This window comes from Polypterus senegalus, chromosome 16, assembly GCF_016835505.1.
Source record: "Polypterus senegalus isolate Bchr_013 chromosome 16, ASM1683550v1, whole genome shotgun sequence".
Lineage (NCBI taxonomy): Eukaryota > Metazoa > Chordata > Cladistia > Polypteriformes > Polypteridae > Polypterus > Polypterus senegalus.
In genome coordinates this window covers 38,022,641-38,040,893 of record NC_053169.1, presented here as the reverse complement: position 1 = coordinate 38,040,893, position 18,253 = coordinate 38,022,641, and the positions used below count along the sequence as shown (strand labels likewise).

Genomic DNA, 18,253 nt, shown 5'->3' with positions numbered 1-18,253 from the left:
TCGTTATGCAAGACACACAACAGCAAAACAAAAGAACTTGACGACATGGCTGACATGTGCAGCTTTTGTGGCATTCTTGCGTTTCTTTGCCAACGTATTTTATTAAGTAATATATCAAGTGCAGCACCTCTTGGATATTTGTGAATAAGCAAACATCAAAAGTCACAATTATAAAACTTTCGATGAGATTGTAAAGATTACAATCCATGGAAATAAATAAACAAATCAATAAATGAATTTTATTTATTTATTTGAATGCACACAAACTCACACAGAGAAAGCACAGGAGACAACAATGACTGACACTAAACGTGCTTTTCCTTTTTTTTACCTTATGAACACAGTTGGGATCTCTGCCATATCTAAAAAATTAAATGTATTTTTCAATATTTAAATACATCACTTTTTCATTTTACATTATAATACATTTTTACTGTTATATAAAAATAAATTATTTTAAAGACAAAATACATTTTAAGGCATGGAGTCAGCCTATTTTATGAAGTAAATGTGATGGGAGATAGTGGCACAGTCTGTAGGAAAAAGGAAAAATCTTCACCTACCTCTGCACTCATACTTGAGATCCGAGAAAAAGACCAACTCTTGAGAAAAGACAAACAGTCCTAATCTTCCACCGGCAAATGTTTTATCATAGATGGGACCAGAGTCAGCCATGATCTGTTTTCCTTCATAAACTACAACTCTATTAAAAGAAGCCAAAAAAAGTGCAGTTATTTAGTGAGAGAAATTATTTTTCTGTTACAATATCTTCAAGGTCAAAGAAATCCCATAATTAGTTATAATTAGAACCAAACAGCACTCTGCACATCACTTTGCAATCCTTAACTTTATCTAATCCAGCGATCTTCACTCACGGTCCTGGAGGGCTACAGTGGCTGCAGGTTTTCACTCCAGTCAGTTACCTAATTAGAAGACAGTCCTTGCTGATAATGAAACTTGGTATTAATCTATATTGCTTGTTTGTGCTTTCATTCATAAATGAAAGGCAAATTTTTATTATTTTAAAAGAACCTCACTCCTGATTCTGGAGGGCCACACTGGCTGCAGGTTTTCACTTCAACTGATTTCTTAATCAGAACCTGTTTATTTGCTGCTACATTGGTATGTTTTTGATTAATTTTTAATTTTGAATACAGTTTTAATTAATTTTACTTACCTCACTTGTTACAATTCAGAACTTCTAATTACCTATTTAATTTTAAGCAGTTTCATTTAGGTTTTAATTGTTTCCTGATTTCTTAACCAGCCATAGTTAATACAAATGCAGTTAACAAAGAAGCCACTAGCTCTTATTTAACTTGGTTCAGTTTACAATAGTAAACGTGCATCATGTAGAATCTGTGTTAATAGAATGTTTAGAAATAAATGAGAGAGAAAAGGGGAGGATCATAAAGTGCTAGAATGCTCTGGTCCACAAGACATATGGGTAATGTTCTCAGAAAAGGAAACTACAATGTAAAGTTTGTCTTGAATGTCTAAAAGCACTGACAAGCAATATGGTTTAATGCCAGGTTTCATTATCAACAGGGACTTTCTTCTAATTAGAAACCTGCAGCTACTAATCTCATCACTTCATGCGTAGCAACTGTGACAGCTGTGGACTTAAGAAGTCTGAAGGTTTTCTGGCCGGAGAGATGTGGAGGCTCAGAGTGTGGAGTTCATTCAGCCTCTATCTCTCTACAACTGTCTGTAAATAATGTCAATGAATATTCCCACTTTGTGACACCTTAGAGAAGAATTAAAGGTTCTTAGAGTATGTAGAGTCTTATAGCTATCAAAATGATGACTCTGCATCTTCCCCTGGGACTTTGACATTACTTCTTTTAAAAAGTCAGAGAATCATGAAGTTGATCATCCATCTTTTTTCAAATCTTTCCCTTCTCCATGACTTACGATTTGGTCTTGTGGGAAGAAGATTATGTCATGAATAGGGCACTTACATTCATTAGTTTTATGAATCTTCTAAATACAGGGTCATAAGTGTGTAGACGAAACAATTTAGAAATTCTAGTCAGCCTACAAATCATGAATCAATTTGATGCAGTACTGCTAGTCATGCCAGGTATAACACCTAAACATGTTACAGTACACAAAACATATTGTAGTGACCTCAGGATCTGGACCTGTGAGGGGCATGCTCCTTAGGTGGCCATGGACTGCCCAAGGAGACAGTAATACCTGGAGAAGTTGGGTATGAAGGGGCCTCATGAGCTGCAGATAGAAAAGAGTGCAGATATAGCACTTACAGAGCACTTTGGATGTGTTTCACATTCCAGATTTGTGGCCATTGTGAGCCTTGGATTTGGACACTAGGCTTGGTTCGGCTCACAGAGCTCCGGGGGTATAGTGTTGGCTCTGACCCCGCATGAGTGGAGTGAAGTGGAGCTGGGTGGTATGTATAAGTATACACAGGGATAAAGCAAAGTGGTGCCATTGCACAATAGGCACACTGAAGAAACCAACCGGTTCTTTTAAGGGCCACTCATCAGCAATTGGAGAACAATTGGTGTAAAGAGGCTAAATCCATTCCTCCATCTCTTACACACTTCAGGTCGTTACAATATTGGGCAAAGTAAAGAATAGTGCTGAACAGGGTGCTAGTCTGTCATAGGATCCACTCATGCATACAAAAATCTTAGGCCAATTTGCATCCAGCATGTCCTGGGAAATGTGGGAGGAAAACCAGAGGATGCAGAAGAAAACCAATGCAGATACAGGACAGTATGTGAACAGTGACATGGTAGGTAGCACATTTACCCACTGTGTCCCCATGCCATCCTTTAAACATAAATGTACTCCCCAAGATTTACCACAAACTTTGTGAGGGTAATATAGATGAGAACACAAGATGATTTATAGCATAAAGCTAGGGAAGGCCCCAAGTAGAGATTTTAACCCTACACACAGACACTACATGCACAAATAGTCATCATTTTTATTTTACCTAATAAATCCAGTCTTGGGTCTGTGGATCAGATGCCACCTGTAGGCTGTGTAGTCCTTCCAACCAATATTTTTAGGGTCATGCCATAGAGTATGAACCTGATAGCAAATATAAATAGAATAATTTAAACAAACTCATTTTCCCTTGAGTTTCAGAGAAAAGTCCACAATTCAAGATGTTTCTAAATGTTAACATGGCTAAAGAGTGCCACAGACTATTCATCTTTTCATAAAGAAGATTCAAGAATTTCATGAAGAATAGCACCTATGAGACACTAGCTACTTCGAGTCAGTGCCCTTGGCTCAGAACTGTGTTATCACCCTTTTTAAAAAAATAAGATTAGGAGGTGACGTAATTGAAGTGTTTCAAATTACGAAGGGAATTAGTACAGTGGATCGAGACTGTTATTTTAAAATGAGTTCATCAAGAACACGGGGACACAGTTGGAAACTTGTTAAGAGTAAATTTCACACAAATAATAGGAAATTTTTCTTTACACTGAGAACCATAGACACTTGGAATAAGCGACCAAGTAGTGTGGTAGACAGTAAGATTTTCAAAACTTGATGTTTTTTTAGAAGAATTAAGTGGATGGGATGTTGTTGGTTTGAATGGCATGTTCTCATCTAGATTGTTCTAATGTTCTAAAAAAGTTAATGAGCAGAACATACTCTGAGGCTGATTAGAGTGTTAAATCAATATTTAAATTTAGAGTTTCTCATTTATACTGCACAATTTATAAAACAGAATAAATAATATACAATTGAAACAATTTAAAAATGATAGTTTTTAATCATTTAGAAACACCTGATAAAGATAACTGCTTACTTTAATTCCTATAAATTAAAGTTTTAGCTAGCAGTCTTCAAATCCCAGAGGGTTCTTCCCACCATGATGCATTTTGGACAGACTCTTTTTGCAGATATTCATCTTTAGTTAATGTATTGGAACAAATGACAACAAAAATTAAAATAGAACTGTAAGTCATTGTGAATGGCCCTGTTAATCTTTCCTTTCTCAATAATGAATTTAACATACTTTCACAGCAAGTTAAATCATTTTCTGTCTCCTATGGTTAAATGCTCACTGTTAATCAATTTTGACACAGGATGAAAGGGGCATCTTGAGTATCCAATGTCACCAGTACTGGCTCAGGCTTTTCAAGAACATATACTGTAATTGGGCTAAGTAGGTTGAGAAAATGAATGGATGTATTAAGAAAACCCTATTTATAAGAAGTGCAAATAAAAGAAAATGACAACAGAGTGTGCAGTGCTGCACTATCCCAGGCATCTCATCACGCTAAAAAGTCAAGTGCTTTGCCTGCAACTGATGAAAGCCTTTCTCTATAAATTCATAGCAGTTGTAGTATGTGAACAAACAATGATGAATTAAGTGAACAGTAAGGTCCTCAATTTGAACTGAAAAGGATGAATACATTAGATGAATAAAGCTGAATGTTATATAGCTAAATCTGAACCTAGGCACCTGGGATTTAAAGATGATCCTTGCTGTCATCACAGGGAATGCGCATACAAACACCATAACTGTCTGGTATTTGGGTAATTCAGAACTGTTCATTAACCTGACAAGTGCATCTTTGAAATGTTGGAGAAAACTGTACTCCTCCACTTGTCCTCCTACTTAATTCTTCTACACCATGCCTGTTTTTATAACATCACTGTTTTAATCAGACATTTTTGCCAGGTGACCTCATATAATCACTGCCATAACCAATAGCTATCATTTTGTATGTTATTTCAATTCAAAATGATTGTGTTTGTCTGTGGAATTAATTCCAGAGCATTATTTCCATTCCATCCCTTTTATAATTACACATGAATGTAAACTCCATCAGCTGTCTACCTTTGGCCCAGTAAAAATTCTGTAGGTATTTTTCATTGAATTATGACTTTGTACAGCATGTCCCATAAAATATGTATACATATTATTTATATACCTATCACACACGTGAACATGGGGAGCACCATCAAGGACAATGTAAGCACTACCACTCTGGGATGAGAGGAGGTGTTGACACTAACAACCTTAACTTTCCGTCCACAGCTCAGAAGGACTACATCCAAAGGAAGTCTGACTATGCACCTTCAGATTTCAAAAGCCCCTCCCCTTCTGAGATTGTGGGTATTTAAATGACAGCCCAACTGAACTTTGTGTCTTTTTTGAGCAAGATATGACATACAGAAAGGCACGGAGTTAGAAAATCACTCCTCATTGGAATAGAGCCTTTATTGTTAAATGGCAGTGGCTGAGTCATTTTGGTGTACTCTTTATTTTCTATTTATATGTGAATAATCAGGTTGGCCCCTGTATGTCCTTCATTATCACTATACACAAACATATATACATACAATGTGTATACTCACCTATTATCTCTGTATATATATAATCCAAAGTCTGTCTGTCTTTCCGCTTTTCACAAGATAACTACTTAACAGATTTAGATTGGGTTTTATTCTATAATTTGCTTGAACATTCCGGTAGATTTTGTGACCTCTCTCATCACACTAAGTATCATAGTTCGCTTGCGGTACCAATTTATTTGCATGAATCCGAGAGAGATGCAGCGGACGGAGGGGAGGGGGAAGCGTAATGTCAGGAGAGGGCAGTTGGTCTACCTCTGCGTTTTGGAGCATAAATTGCCTCAGCTTAGCTCACAATACCTTTTTGTTTAATGATTTTTAAAGTTTGTCCTTTTCACTACTACACAGGCAGAGTCCCAGGGAACAGCTAGTACTGTATATAAAACAGTAAAAAAGCACCTGGAGTTCATTTCTGGGTGTAATGCTGTCTGGCGTCCACAAGAGGGCTGCAATGTCTGATGAACAAAAGCCAACAAGAGGCACAAAGAAAGAGGGATGTAAGGACTAGCATACTGTATCTGGTAAACAATGGCTTTCAAATAAACAACGTGATCAAAACAGACAGGCTTACTATTGTACCATTACACCCACTTTAATATTTGGGCATTTAACTACTCTCTCTCTCTCTTTCTCTCTCCCTCTCTCTCTCTCTCTCTCTCTCTCTCTCTCTATATATATATATATATATAACTATGTATATATATATATTGTGGAAAACTGCCGGCTTCGTGCTCCGGCCCTCACCCCCCAGGCCGCCAGGAGGAGCTCTCCCGACAGCAGGATCGTGCCCCGAGTTCCAGCAGGGCCTTATGGACTATGTAGTGTTTTTACACAGCCCTGCTAGACACCTTGGGGACCACCGGGAGTCGTTGTAGGGGGTTGTGTGCCCTATAACCCGGAAGTACGTCACGGTCACGTGATGGGAAGGAACAACGTGCTCCCGGGGTGAAGAACAGGACTGTTTGTCCTGACCCGGAAGGAATAAGGAACTGTGGTCTGATTGGACAGGAACGACTCCGGGTCAGGGGCTATAAAGGACTATGGGCCAGTCCAGACACTGAGCTGTGCTGGGAGGGAGAGGAGCAAAGTGTCTGGGAGGAGAGAGATATTTGGTTTATTGATTGTTTTGTATGAGTAGTTTGGAAGGTGCTTGGTGCACTGTGGAAAAAATAAAAAGTCTTGGACTTTTACCTGGTGTCTGGAGTTGTACCTGAGGGTTCAAGGGAGCACTAGCCCCAACTGTCCTAACTATCATATATATATATATATATATATATATATATATATATATATATATATATATATATATATATATATATATATATATATATAGGATAAAAGTTTGTTTACATTTTGTTTCTATAAATAACACCATGCTAAAAACATTTAAGTTTTTTTATTTCTTTGAGTAGGAAAAGTAAATTGGAGCAGTGCTGTCTACTAAACACAGCATCCTGGATTTAAATCCCCACTTGGTTGAAGGCTGTCTGGCTGAAGTTTGTTCATTCTCCTCTTTTCTGTGTATTACTTTGGGTACTTGGTTTTTCCTGCTACATCCAAAAAAGTTATATATTCAATTTTCTATATTTGGATAAGTGTGGGTGTGCTTGTGAGTAGGCAGTTGTAACACACCGACGTCCATCAAGGGTGTGTTTCTGACCTGTGCCCGGTGTTGCCAAGATATGTGCCAACCTGTGTTATGCTATGTCATTTATAGTGTATTACTTATTTCTTGGGAGGCATTGTGACAAAGGTTGGACATAGTGCGGGTTATATAATAAGCAACTTATGTAATGTTGAGCTTTTGTAAATTAGTCTAATGGGTCAATAGTAAAAAATTTGGACATATGAAATATTTTTGTTACTCTTTCCAGGAGCTTTGCAATGCTCACTCCATGTAATCCCTCAGCCTAGAATGTTGCTTTGTACTCACTTCTGATCAGTTAGTAAAGCATTTTCACTCCCTGTGTTGTTTTTTGCAAAGTCTCTCTAATCCTCATCTAGAAAATAAGTCCTTTGTCCCTGACAAATATAATGCTGCTTACATTTGGCTAGCAAATACATTAGGAATAATAAACTGTTGATGTAAATTCAATTTGTGTGGTTTAAATATTTTATACATCTCAAACACGCTCAATGACATAATAATATAATATAGAGTACTATATACATGCATACATTTCCTCTGGGGTGAAATGAGGGGTCACTTTCAACTTAAGTACATTTCTACTTATTAAATGATTTCCAGATTGGAACTGTCTTATACATTCTGTTGTGTACCTGTTTATCAGTGCTGCTTTACAGCTCCAGAATACTTGGTTCAGGTCCCAGTCTCACATTTTTCAGGTACTTTAGTTTCTACCCTCACCCCAGATGAGATTTATTTAACTGGTAAATTGAAACAAGCCTGGCATGAATAAGTGCCGGTAAATGTGTGAGTGTTCTCCATGATGGACTGGTGCTTTATCTAAGATTGATTCCTGCCTTGTGTCCAATACTGGTGGAATCGGTTGTGGTATCTATAGATCTAGTGTTGCAAAAAAAATGAATGAATGACACCATTATTTTTTTGAGTGTTGACACTTTTGCTTTTCACATTGGCCTTAGGATCTTTTAACTACTTTTTTTGTCAGACATGACTCTTTAAGGAAAGGTATTTTTGGGTATGGTTTCATTAGTCTAGTATGAGATTCCCATTTTACTATCACAATGATGAAGGTAAGTAGTGAGAAAACACCCAACACAAACTTACACAAAGAGCATCATATGAATTAAGGTTTTCCTGCTATGAACTAAAAGCTAAAGTCTCACACATCCAGAGGTCAGGATTTAAATGCCAGCTAAAGTTTGTACATTCGCTATATTTGCCACTTTCCACTTTTCCACTTTGATTGGTGACTGAACTGGTTTTGTGTAAGATTGTGGATGAGTGGGTGACTGACTGGGCATGCTGTACCCTTGACTAAGTCTCATCCATGATGGTCACTGCTCCAGATGTTACCAGGACAGACTTCCTGTTACAATAAGTGTATTCTGTAAATACTACTAATTTAAATTTATTATGGTGTACAAAATAATATTAAAAAGGGAATTCTATAAACAGTCTGAGGGTATAAATGATATTTGGGTTAAGGAGACTGTGGTTTTGGTGTTTTGTGTCAAATGTACATATACAATAATGAACATTCATATCCTCATAAACAACATATAACAAAAGAAAAATTCACAATGGTTACAGTTTTCTGTTCTAAATAACAACAAGGCCACAAAAGCGTGCTAAGCCATAATTTTTCTTTTTGTTTTTTTGGGGGAAGACTTTACACAACCCATATGTGCATTCCAGTAATTATTTAGTAAATGTGCCAATGTGACTGTCTGTTTTAGTAAACAAATATTTACAGTAAGATCAGTGTTTCAAGTTGTTCATTATCAGTTAAAAAATGATTGTGCCTACCTGGCCTGGGGTGTTTCCTGTGTGCCAAAGGGCATTTCTCAAGTGTTCTCCAGAGCCTGTGGTTGAGTTGACCACTTTAAGGGAGACCCCAGAATAACCATATGCTCGAGAGGGTTTATCCTCCCAGTAGGTCTGGGTAATCTGCTTCCACATAACCACATAAAAGCGACCACTTGACTGGTAGCCAAACACAAATCCTGCATAGTCGTCATCACGATCTGTATTCACATAGAAGGTGCCACTAAAGTCTACAGCGTTGAATTCGTCAAAACCTAGAGCAGAAAATAGCAATCATTTAAAAGCCATTTTTGGCAGTTTCTTTGAAGATTATTTGAAATACATTTTCATTTAATAAATGGTAAATGAAGACATTATATATTCATGCACTAATTTTCATAAACTGCTGTAGCTAATCCAATCAAAATGTGGAGTTCACGATGAGAGAGGCAATAAAATGTGCTTCAAACCTCCCTACCATTACAATTAAAACAGAAATGCCAGCATATGAATTAAAATTAAGGATGTTCAGCTTTATAAAGTTAAAGGATATGTATCCCACAGAAGCACTTCAAGCACTTACCAACCGCAATGCCAGGATCAGAGTTTGCAGTCTGAACAAGCTCTTTGCCTTGGTGACGGACCACCCAGTTTGGATCAATCTGAGTGGTACCTTTTGGATCAAGGTGGACCATCTGAAATTTCCTGAAGTCTGTCACACTAATAGCATCATTCTCAGGGCAAACATCAAAGATGTCAGGAATACTGTCATTGTCAAAGTCGTCCTTGCATGCATCACCTCGTCCATCGCCTAGAAAAGACAATATGCTGTTAATGTTCTTATGGAAATAACAGAATACTGCAGCCCATTAAAAGGAGTACGTTTATCTGTTTGACATGATTCTGATTGCTTCTGCTACTCAAGTAGTCAGTGTGACCAATAGGATAAAGAGGTACACTGTAAACCACAAGGTTCCTGGTTTAGTCCATTGTACATTACTCTGTAGCTAGAAACAAGTCAAAACCTAACAGGTTTTTAATTATACTAATGGAAACAATTATACTTTTTAGTTAACTACCATGAAGGGGGTCACCTGGATCAGAGATGGTACTAGAATGGTCCAGGACAGAAGCTGACCCTGGTAGCTAGAATACATGGGTATGCATCTGTTATACATCTGAATGAAGCAACAGCAGCTATAGTGTGCTAAGTATATAATACAAGATGAGGAAAAGGATCAGGACAAGAGACATGGTCAGGAGGCAAGCAAAGGGGGCATCATAAATATAACCACCAAATCCGTAACACAAAAACATCAAAAATCAAAGTCGAAAGGTGAGCCAAAATTCACTACTAAAGTACAAAGAAAAACTTATCAAAAACACATGCAAGGGTTGTTAGCCACAATCTCAGATAAAAATATCATTATTTAGGGGGCTTTTTATCCTATCGTCTCAGTGACAGCATGGGTCACACACAGCAAGAATCTTACCAAGGAAACCTAGAAGCAAATGGTGGAGAGCACCAGTAAATAAAATAAAATACACAAATCTCGCAGAAGTGTCAAAACAAAAAAAACTGCATAATAAATAGAATCCTTATATGCAAAAATCCAATTAGGAAGAGAAAACTCCAGGGAAAACATTGCTACCAAAGAGTACTGTGGTTTAGTGCCTCTAAGATCTATAAGATTCAACCCTGACCTTGGAAATGATTCCAAAACAAGGCCTTGGAAGTGGTTAAAGTTTAGAATTTAAAGGTACCCCCTTTCCATAGGGCTATTGAGTCTGAAGTACCCTGTTAAAAATAGGCTAATAGTTCTTTAATGGCACTTTATGGTTCTTTACTGGGTTGTCTGGTTCCTCATAGAGCCATTTCTTGACAAAGCACCATTTTATTTTATGGTGGGTTCTTTGCATATGAAGTTGGTACTTTGTACTTTGAAAAACTTCCTAATATGGAGAAAAAAAACTAAAATCTTTAATGTTTGATAGGATACCTAGCAGGACACCAACAGATTAAAAAACCCTGGACTTAGCCTGTGGTATTGAATACAGCAAGAATCTTTTTAAAATTAGGACCCATTGGTATTTCACAAATCTATTACCATCTATTCATGGCAATTTACTCTAGGGAGCCTGTTATGGATCTAAGTAAATAAAGGTTCTTTCTGGAATCTTCATATGGATGAGTCTTTTGGGAACCAAAAATGGTTCCCCGACAGTATCACTCTGAAAAACTGGTGTCTGGGAAAAGTGTAGGGAAAGCAAGTGCTTTTGCGGTGCTGTGATGTGGATAAGCCACCCACTGGTATACTTCGTGCATCCAAAATTTTTAATATGGCTTGTAACTGTAGTAGAAATATTACAGGCATGGAAAGTGACAATAGGAGTGTTATATTTTATAATATATACACAAGAGAATGAGAGAGGTATATTGTGCAATAAGAATCTAATGTTATCCTGACTGGAGTATGTGAAGCCATTTTGGGCATACAATTGAATAATAATTTCCATTCATATTAGTAATACCAATATGTTGTTTTAATGTATATACAGTAATGAATCACATAAGGCCTTTCTTGCCATATACTGCAGCTCTCTGATATAAGGTAAGGGAACGAGGCTGTGTGTTTCTTTTAGGTTTGATGTACATTTTATGTATGTTTTTATCTCTTTTTGCAACACAATTGTTTTACTTCTATATTGGTCATATGAGTGTATCTTTGACATAATTGTGGGTTACAAAATACATTTTATCCTTTTAAATAAAATAAAATCAGACATGCAGCTCAAAAAGCACTGATCTAGTGAGAAAGAGGCCATGCCATAGTCAGTATGTTTAAATATATCTTTAGGCCAAGCAGATATGATAACTTTATCAAATGTGCAAATATAATACTATTAATCAGTTGTCGAATCAAGTAGCAGAATATCTTCTACTGCTTTATGGCATACTAACATAGTTTTGAGTAGCGCATTCATATGAGTATAATTCTGAGGTTATGCCATCTTTAGCAGTTGTTTTGAAGCCATTTCTTTTAACCCTTGCTTAATGTAGATCTTCTGCTTGTTTGCCATTTGGCATTAAAAGTGGGTAATACAAATATTTTATAGCTGATCCAACCCAAGCTGAGTCAGACTTTTGGCACTAGGAGCATAAAACCAAGTTGAGCCAAAGGAACTGAGAGACTGGAAAAAATTAAACAACTAGAACCTCATATTTTGATTTTTAATTTACATAGGCATTATAAAATAACCTTTTAGTTTATCTTAAATGTCCCTCCGTCTATCCTTTTTTTCTGCTACTGATTTATCCAACATGGGGTTGTGGGAAAGTGAAACTTATCCTGAAAGTTTTGGGCTCAAGGCAAAAAGCCACCCAGAAAGTCAGTTGTCGCAGGACACACTCATTCACACATACCCACATATGCTTCTATAAGGAGATTTGTGCAACTGCAGATTAGTCCTTGAAGAGAGAAACTTGGGACGTGCAAAGAAACTAAATTCCAGGTAATCACAGGGAAAGCAAGCAAACTAGAAATCAATTTCTGATATGTAATTGCACTAATGAACATTTGATGAGGAATATTGCAGTTATGGTAAAGTGTGACTAGTGTTTTAAGGTGCAGTACATTCAGAAAGTCCTCAGAACCCTTCAAGTCTTGAGTGAAAATCATTAATTTTTTTTTTCATCAAGCAAGACTCGGTACCCCGGATTGAAAAATGTGAAAAGAATACATTGTTTTCATTTTTTTTTTTGCAAATTTATTAAAAATAAAAAAGGTATCTAGAAATATTAAACTGACACAAGTATTCAGACCCTTTGCTATTTCACTTGAAATTTGGCTCAGGTACATCCTATTCTATTGTTCATCATTGAGATGTTTCTAAATGTTGTTTGGAGTCCTCCCGTGGTCAGTTTAATTGAATCACACAATTAGGAAAAACTCACATCTGTAGAAGGTTGCAGAGTTGACATTCAGAGAAATAAAACAAGCCATGAGGTGAAAAGAATTGTCTGCAGATTTTAGAGACAGGATTGTGTTGAGGTACAGAAATTGAATGACCTCCATAATTCTTAAATGGAAGAAGTTTGGAACAACTACAACTCTTCCTAGGGCTGCCAACCTGGGCAAACTGAGCAATCATGGTATAAGTGCCAAGAAAGGTCACCAAGTAACTGATGGTCACTCTGATTGAGGTCCAGAAAACCTGTGTTCAGATAGGAGAAACGTCCAGAAGGACAACATTCACTGTAATACTCCACTGATTTGGACTTTTTGACAGAGTAGTCAGACAGAAACCTCTCCTTTGTAAAAGAAACATGAAAGCAAGCCTGGAGTTTGCAAAAAGGCACCTAAAGGACTCTTAGACTGTGAGAAACAAGAGTCTCTGTTCTGATGAAAGCAAGATTAGTGTTGTGTCTGGAGGAAACCAGCCATGCTCATCACCTGTGTAATACCATTCCAGCAGTGAAGCATGCTGGTGGCAGAATCATGATGTGGTGTCGTTGGGAAGAGTACAGAGATATTCTTAATGGGAACCTACTCCAGAGTGCTGTACACCTCGAACTGGGCCAGAGGTTCACCTTTCAACAGGACAATGACCCTATGCAAAAGGTAAAGACAACACAGAACTGGCTTAGAGTCAATTTATGGAACATCCTTGAGTTGCCCAGTCAGAGCTCAGCCTGGAATCCAAAGGAACATCTCTAGAGAGACCTGAACCTAGCTGTTCACTGTAACTCTCCATCCAACCTGGCAGAGCTTGAGAGGATCTGAAGAGAAGAGTTTCAGAAAATCCCCAAATCCAGCTGTGCAGTGCTTGTCACGTTATACCAAGAAGACCCCAGGCTATAATCTCTGCCAAATTTGCTTCAGCTTAATTCCAAGTAAAGGGTTTTTATATTGTTGTCGATATGATATTTCAGCTTGATTTTTGTTAATAAACTTGCATCCATCCATCCATTATCCAACCCGCTATATCCTAACTACAGGGTCACAGGGGTCTGCTGGAGCCAATCCCAGCCAACACAGGGCACAAGGCAGGAAACAAACCCCGAGCAGGGTGCCAGCCCACCATAGTAATAAACTTGCAACAGTTTCTAAAATCTTGTTTTAATGTAGTAATTCTGGGGTACTGACTATTGTTTAATGTGGGGAAATACTGAATTTAAATGATTTCAGGACAATGCTGCAACATAGCAGAATATGTCAAAAGTGAGGGGGTCTAGGTCTGAATAATTCCTTTATCCACTACATATAAGACAGATTTTATTTTGATTGTGTTTTTTAGGGAATTTGGAGGGATAACAGCTAAAGCTCATTGATATATATCTCTTTTGTGCATGCAACAGATACAACAAGCTGCCTAATTTACTGACACAAGTACTGGTGATTATTGTTATGAGCCCAAGTGTCAAAAAGGGATACTGTTGCTGATTTTTCACTTTGTCCACCCATTCTTCTGTAATAAATATCTGCATCTTACAAGGACTTTCTAAGACATTTAAATCCATCAAAAGCTGTAGTTAGGTACATTTTGTCAGAGACATCTTAAAAAGCACTAATAAATGAGTCCATGTCTTTAATGTGAAACACTACACCCTGCTACCATAGGACTGAGGAATGCTAGTAATGTCATGCTTGTTACAAATAAACTGGGACCTCAAGGTTATAGGGTCACAGGGAAGCAGGAAAAGTTTCTTAAATGTGTATAGGAATGGCTTTCATGTAAATATAACCCCTGAGTAGTTTTGGGCACACAGTCCTGACAAGTATTTGTCTTCAAAGTCATCTCTCCTGTTATGGCATTGCACTTTCCTACTAAAGCTCCTTTAAAGGAAGCTCCCAAGCTGGACCTGTGGTTGCTTGCAGGTTTTATGTACGACAATTTCTTCCATTAACTGATCTCTGTGCAGTTGGACTGTTTGCTTTAATCTCTTCAATCAGAGATAAACAACATTTTGGTTTTTTGAGAGCAGAAATTTATTAATTAGTTTACAACATTTAATATGTAGGAATACCTTAAACGATTTATGTATTCCATATCACAATCTTTTAATTAAGTGTTCCTCCCTTCATTTACTATATTTTATCACAATGAGTTAACTGTCAGCAGATATAGAAGTCTTAACAAAGTCCAAAGAGTTAATGCTTCATATTACCAGCTTTGTATGAACATCTCAAAGGACTGTTTCACAGATATTTAACAAGGAGCTCAAAAATATCTGCCATTTCACACAAAAGAGCAAAGCAGTTGTTAGGTATGTAGTGTCATTAGGATGACCACAAGTCTAATGAAGCTGGAAACAGCAAAGTGTATAAGTCTCAAATGCCTGCTTTAGAATGAAAAAGATACAAATCTTTACAAGTATGGTGAGTAGTGTCATCATGGTGATCACAAGCTTAATGAAGGTAAGATTTTAGTTAGAGGCAGGATATTGTCTGAGGTAAGGACATTAGTTTAAACGGAAAATCTGCTACACAGTACCTTATGGCCAAGTTTTTTAAAATAACAAAATTAATCTTGTTGATTTTTACTTTCTAATATAAGAAGTAGAGGGAAAGGATTGTAATTGTCCAAAGATTCAATGTTGAGATTTTGATGAATCTCAACATTTTAGATCTCCCTGACTTTCTCGTATATAAAGTATAGGGAAAGTACTGGAATCCTCCAAAAATTCCATTTCAAGATTTTGAAGAATCTTGCCACTTTAGACGTCCCTGAGTCTGAAAATACAATTTATGGAATTATGTCTCTGTGTGTGTGTGTGTGTGTAAACAGGATAATTTCAGTACACTTTCACTTAGGTCAACCAAATTTTGCATACAAGTATTAGGTACAAAACGTAGATTTCTGTCAACTTTTGGGCTATTTCTGTTAACTGGAAGTGGTACATTACTTTTTATTCATGCAGCTGCAGAGTCTGATTTATTCAACTTTACTTTTATAATAATTGTTCAATATATTATTAATTTGATTTAATGTGTTATTGTTGGTTCTTTAATGTACATAACATAAAAATGTCTTGCAGTTTACTCTTCAAATATCCATCCCCGTAGTTGAGTATATGAGAAAGTCTAAGGGAGACCACTCCCAATTTTTATTAACAAAATGAAGTAAATTCCCTAATTTTAATCCATTTCTTTTAAAGAATGTATATAAAGCAGATGACTTTTACAGTTGCCTCCTTCACACAAACAATTTATAGAATTTAACTATTCTCCAAGATGTCTTTAGTTTTCTTGTTAACACCTGTCAGGACAGTGTAGTAATCTTTTGGGTCAATGGGGTGTACCTGTAAAGTTCCAGGTAAGGGATGGAAATCCTAAAAAGTTAAACAAAGGTTTGTATGACAAACATCACAATTTTGTACAGTCCCTACAAAATAATCACATTTTGAGGATGTATACTGTGTTCATGTTTGTTTTTGCTCTAGAATTCCATGATACATTCAAGAGATAAACTGAAAAAGCAAAATTTGAAGAAGCACGGGTCCAAAGATATTTCCTTAACTGCCTTAAAAAACAGTAGCCATGCAATGAATCTGTATCTAGTTATGATATAGCTTAACAATTCTCTCCTTTAACTGGAGAAAAATGTTTGTTACTTCAGAATTTGCCCAATTAATCAATACCTTGTAAATTTCTAACTTCTGCAAAGTGATCAAAACTTGTTGACTTGTATGCATCTTCACTCAAGTCTTGTATGCGTGATTCACTCACTCATTGTCAGCACTAGTAATGATCAATACTCACAGAATTCACTTCGCCTCAAGTTGGACAAAATCACGGAAATGTTCAGGAAGTCAATAGGGAAGAAGAAACTGAACTCGTTTCAAGTAGGTTATAATGGTTCAATGGTCTTTTAGTGTCCCTGAGGGCTAAGGAAAATAACTATAACAGGCTGATTGTTTGTGGCCAAAAATGTGACATGAGCTGTGAGACAGTACTGCTAAAAACTGCACTACTGTGCCTCCCTGAGATAAAACTAATAGAATAAAATATCAGAACAGTAAAATTTCTCACGAACAGTTCCAACAGGAGCAGAAGACATGAATTCACTGTTCACTCTTCAACACAATAGTCCAGTTTGTCTTTTAATTTTCTCTGAGATTTTTGCTTGCTCACTGTCGCTTATACCAAATAAGTGCAACACTGGATTCTTCACTCCTTCCTGTTTGCACCTTGGGTAATGTTATTAAAGGGGTAGGCTCATGTATTATGGACAGGTCACATACGAGTCCATACAAAAAGACATTACTTTTAAAACTGGAAAATGCCAACACATTTTCAGATTCCATCAGCATGTGCATTTTGTCTTTAAATGTATTTGCAAGTTTTCCACTACTTTTTATACCATTATTGCAGACAGCATCATAAACTCAAGGGAATGTCCATTCCAACATTAGCTGCTACAGTTCTGGCATATCGTGCTGGCGAAGCATCATGGGGAACTAGGAGAACAAACTTTATCTTAGCCAGCAGGTTTGTGAACTTCCAGAAAAATGTTGGGCAAGCAAGGTCACCAACAAAACCATTAAATTTGCTGCAAAAAAATGCTTTTGGGAATTTCATCGATCAACACTAGTCAGAACATCTAACATGTGGACAACATGACGATTTGTAAACTTTTCTGAAATTGTTCACACAGTTGCTGATAAGATGAATTCCCGGAAGTGATACTAATCTTGACTTATGAAACTGCAAGGTGAAGTATGCAGAATGTTTACATGGGCACTATAATTTACTAATTCACTAAATGCAAAAGGTTATAGCAATATTTAACAAAAAGACAACTATAGGGTAGCTGCTTTTGTATTTCAAATTAGACAAATATATTAACTGTGTTGTTGTTTTCCTGCTACATTTGATTCTAAGCCCCTATGTCCCTCAATTTCACTAAAACCAGACTAGCTAATGTAAGAAATTAACAATAATGCTTTAAAAATGTCTTATATAAATCTCACCATCAGAATCTTCTTGGTCGGGATTGGCCACAAGTCTACAGTTGTCTCTATCGTCAGGAACTCCATCATTGTCATCATCATAATCACAGGCATCACCTTTGCCATCCTTATCATGGTCTGCTTGGTTAGCATTTGGAATATATGGGCAGTTGTCCAAATTGTTCTGATGTCCATCTTCATCAATATCTTGATTATTGTCGCATTGGTCACCAACAAGATCATTGTCTGTGTCTGTCTGTGTAAAAATAAAAATATATACATTTATTAGACTTGATGTCAAATTTCACTTGTACATGGAATAACTGTGGCACCTTGGTTCCTTTTTAAATGAGCTTCAGATTCCATCTAAAAAATGTGCAAAAAGCTGAAAGTTTGCTTATGTCTTGTAATGTTCAGGTTTCTGTTATGTAAAGCATACAAAATAGAATACAAAATACAAATTTAATTGTTAAAGACATATAGACTTCAGCCTTAATTTG

At 36.8% G+C, this 18,253-nt stretch overlaps 1 protein-coding gene across 3 annotated transcripts in view; it reads right to left on the bottom strand.

The window, feature by feature from the left end:
* Positions 1-18,253, bottom strand: part of thbs2a (thrombospondin 2a) — a 73,517-nt gene that overhangs the window by 942 nt on the left and 54,322 nt on the right. For 2 of the 3 annotated variants that reach the window (XM_039737781.1, XM_039737782.1), the window contains exons 17-22: positions 17,775-18,009; positions 9,384-9,611; positions 8,804-9,075; positions 2,966-3,063; positions 564-703; positions 332-362 (exon numbers count right to left, since the gene is read on the bottom strand). In XM_039737781.1, the coding sequence (XP_039593715.1) occupies positions 332-362; positions 564-703; positions 2,966-3,063; positions 8,804-9,075; positions 9,384-9,611; positions 17,775-18,009 (1,004 nt within the window). The remainder of the gene's footprint in view (positions 1-331; positions 363-563; positions 704-2,965; positions 3,064-8,803; positions 9,076-9,383; positions 9,612-17,774; positions 18,010-18,253) is intronic. The other variant, XM_039737783.1, reaches the window with a different exon arrangement.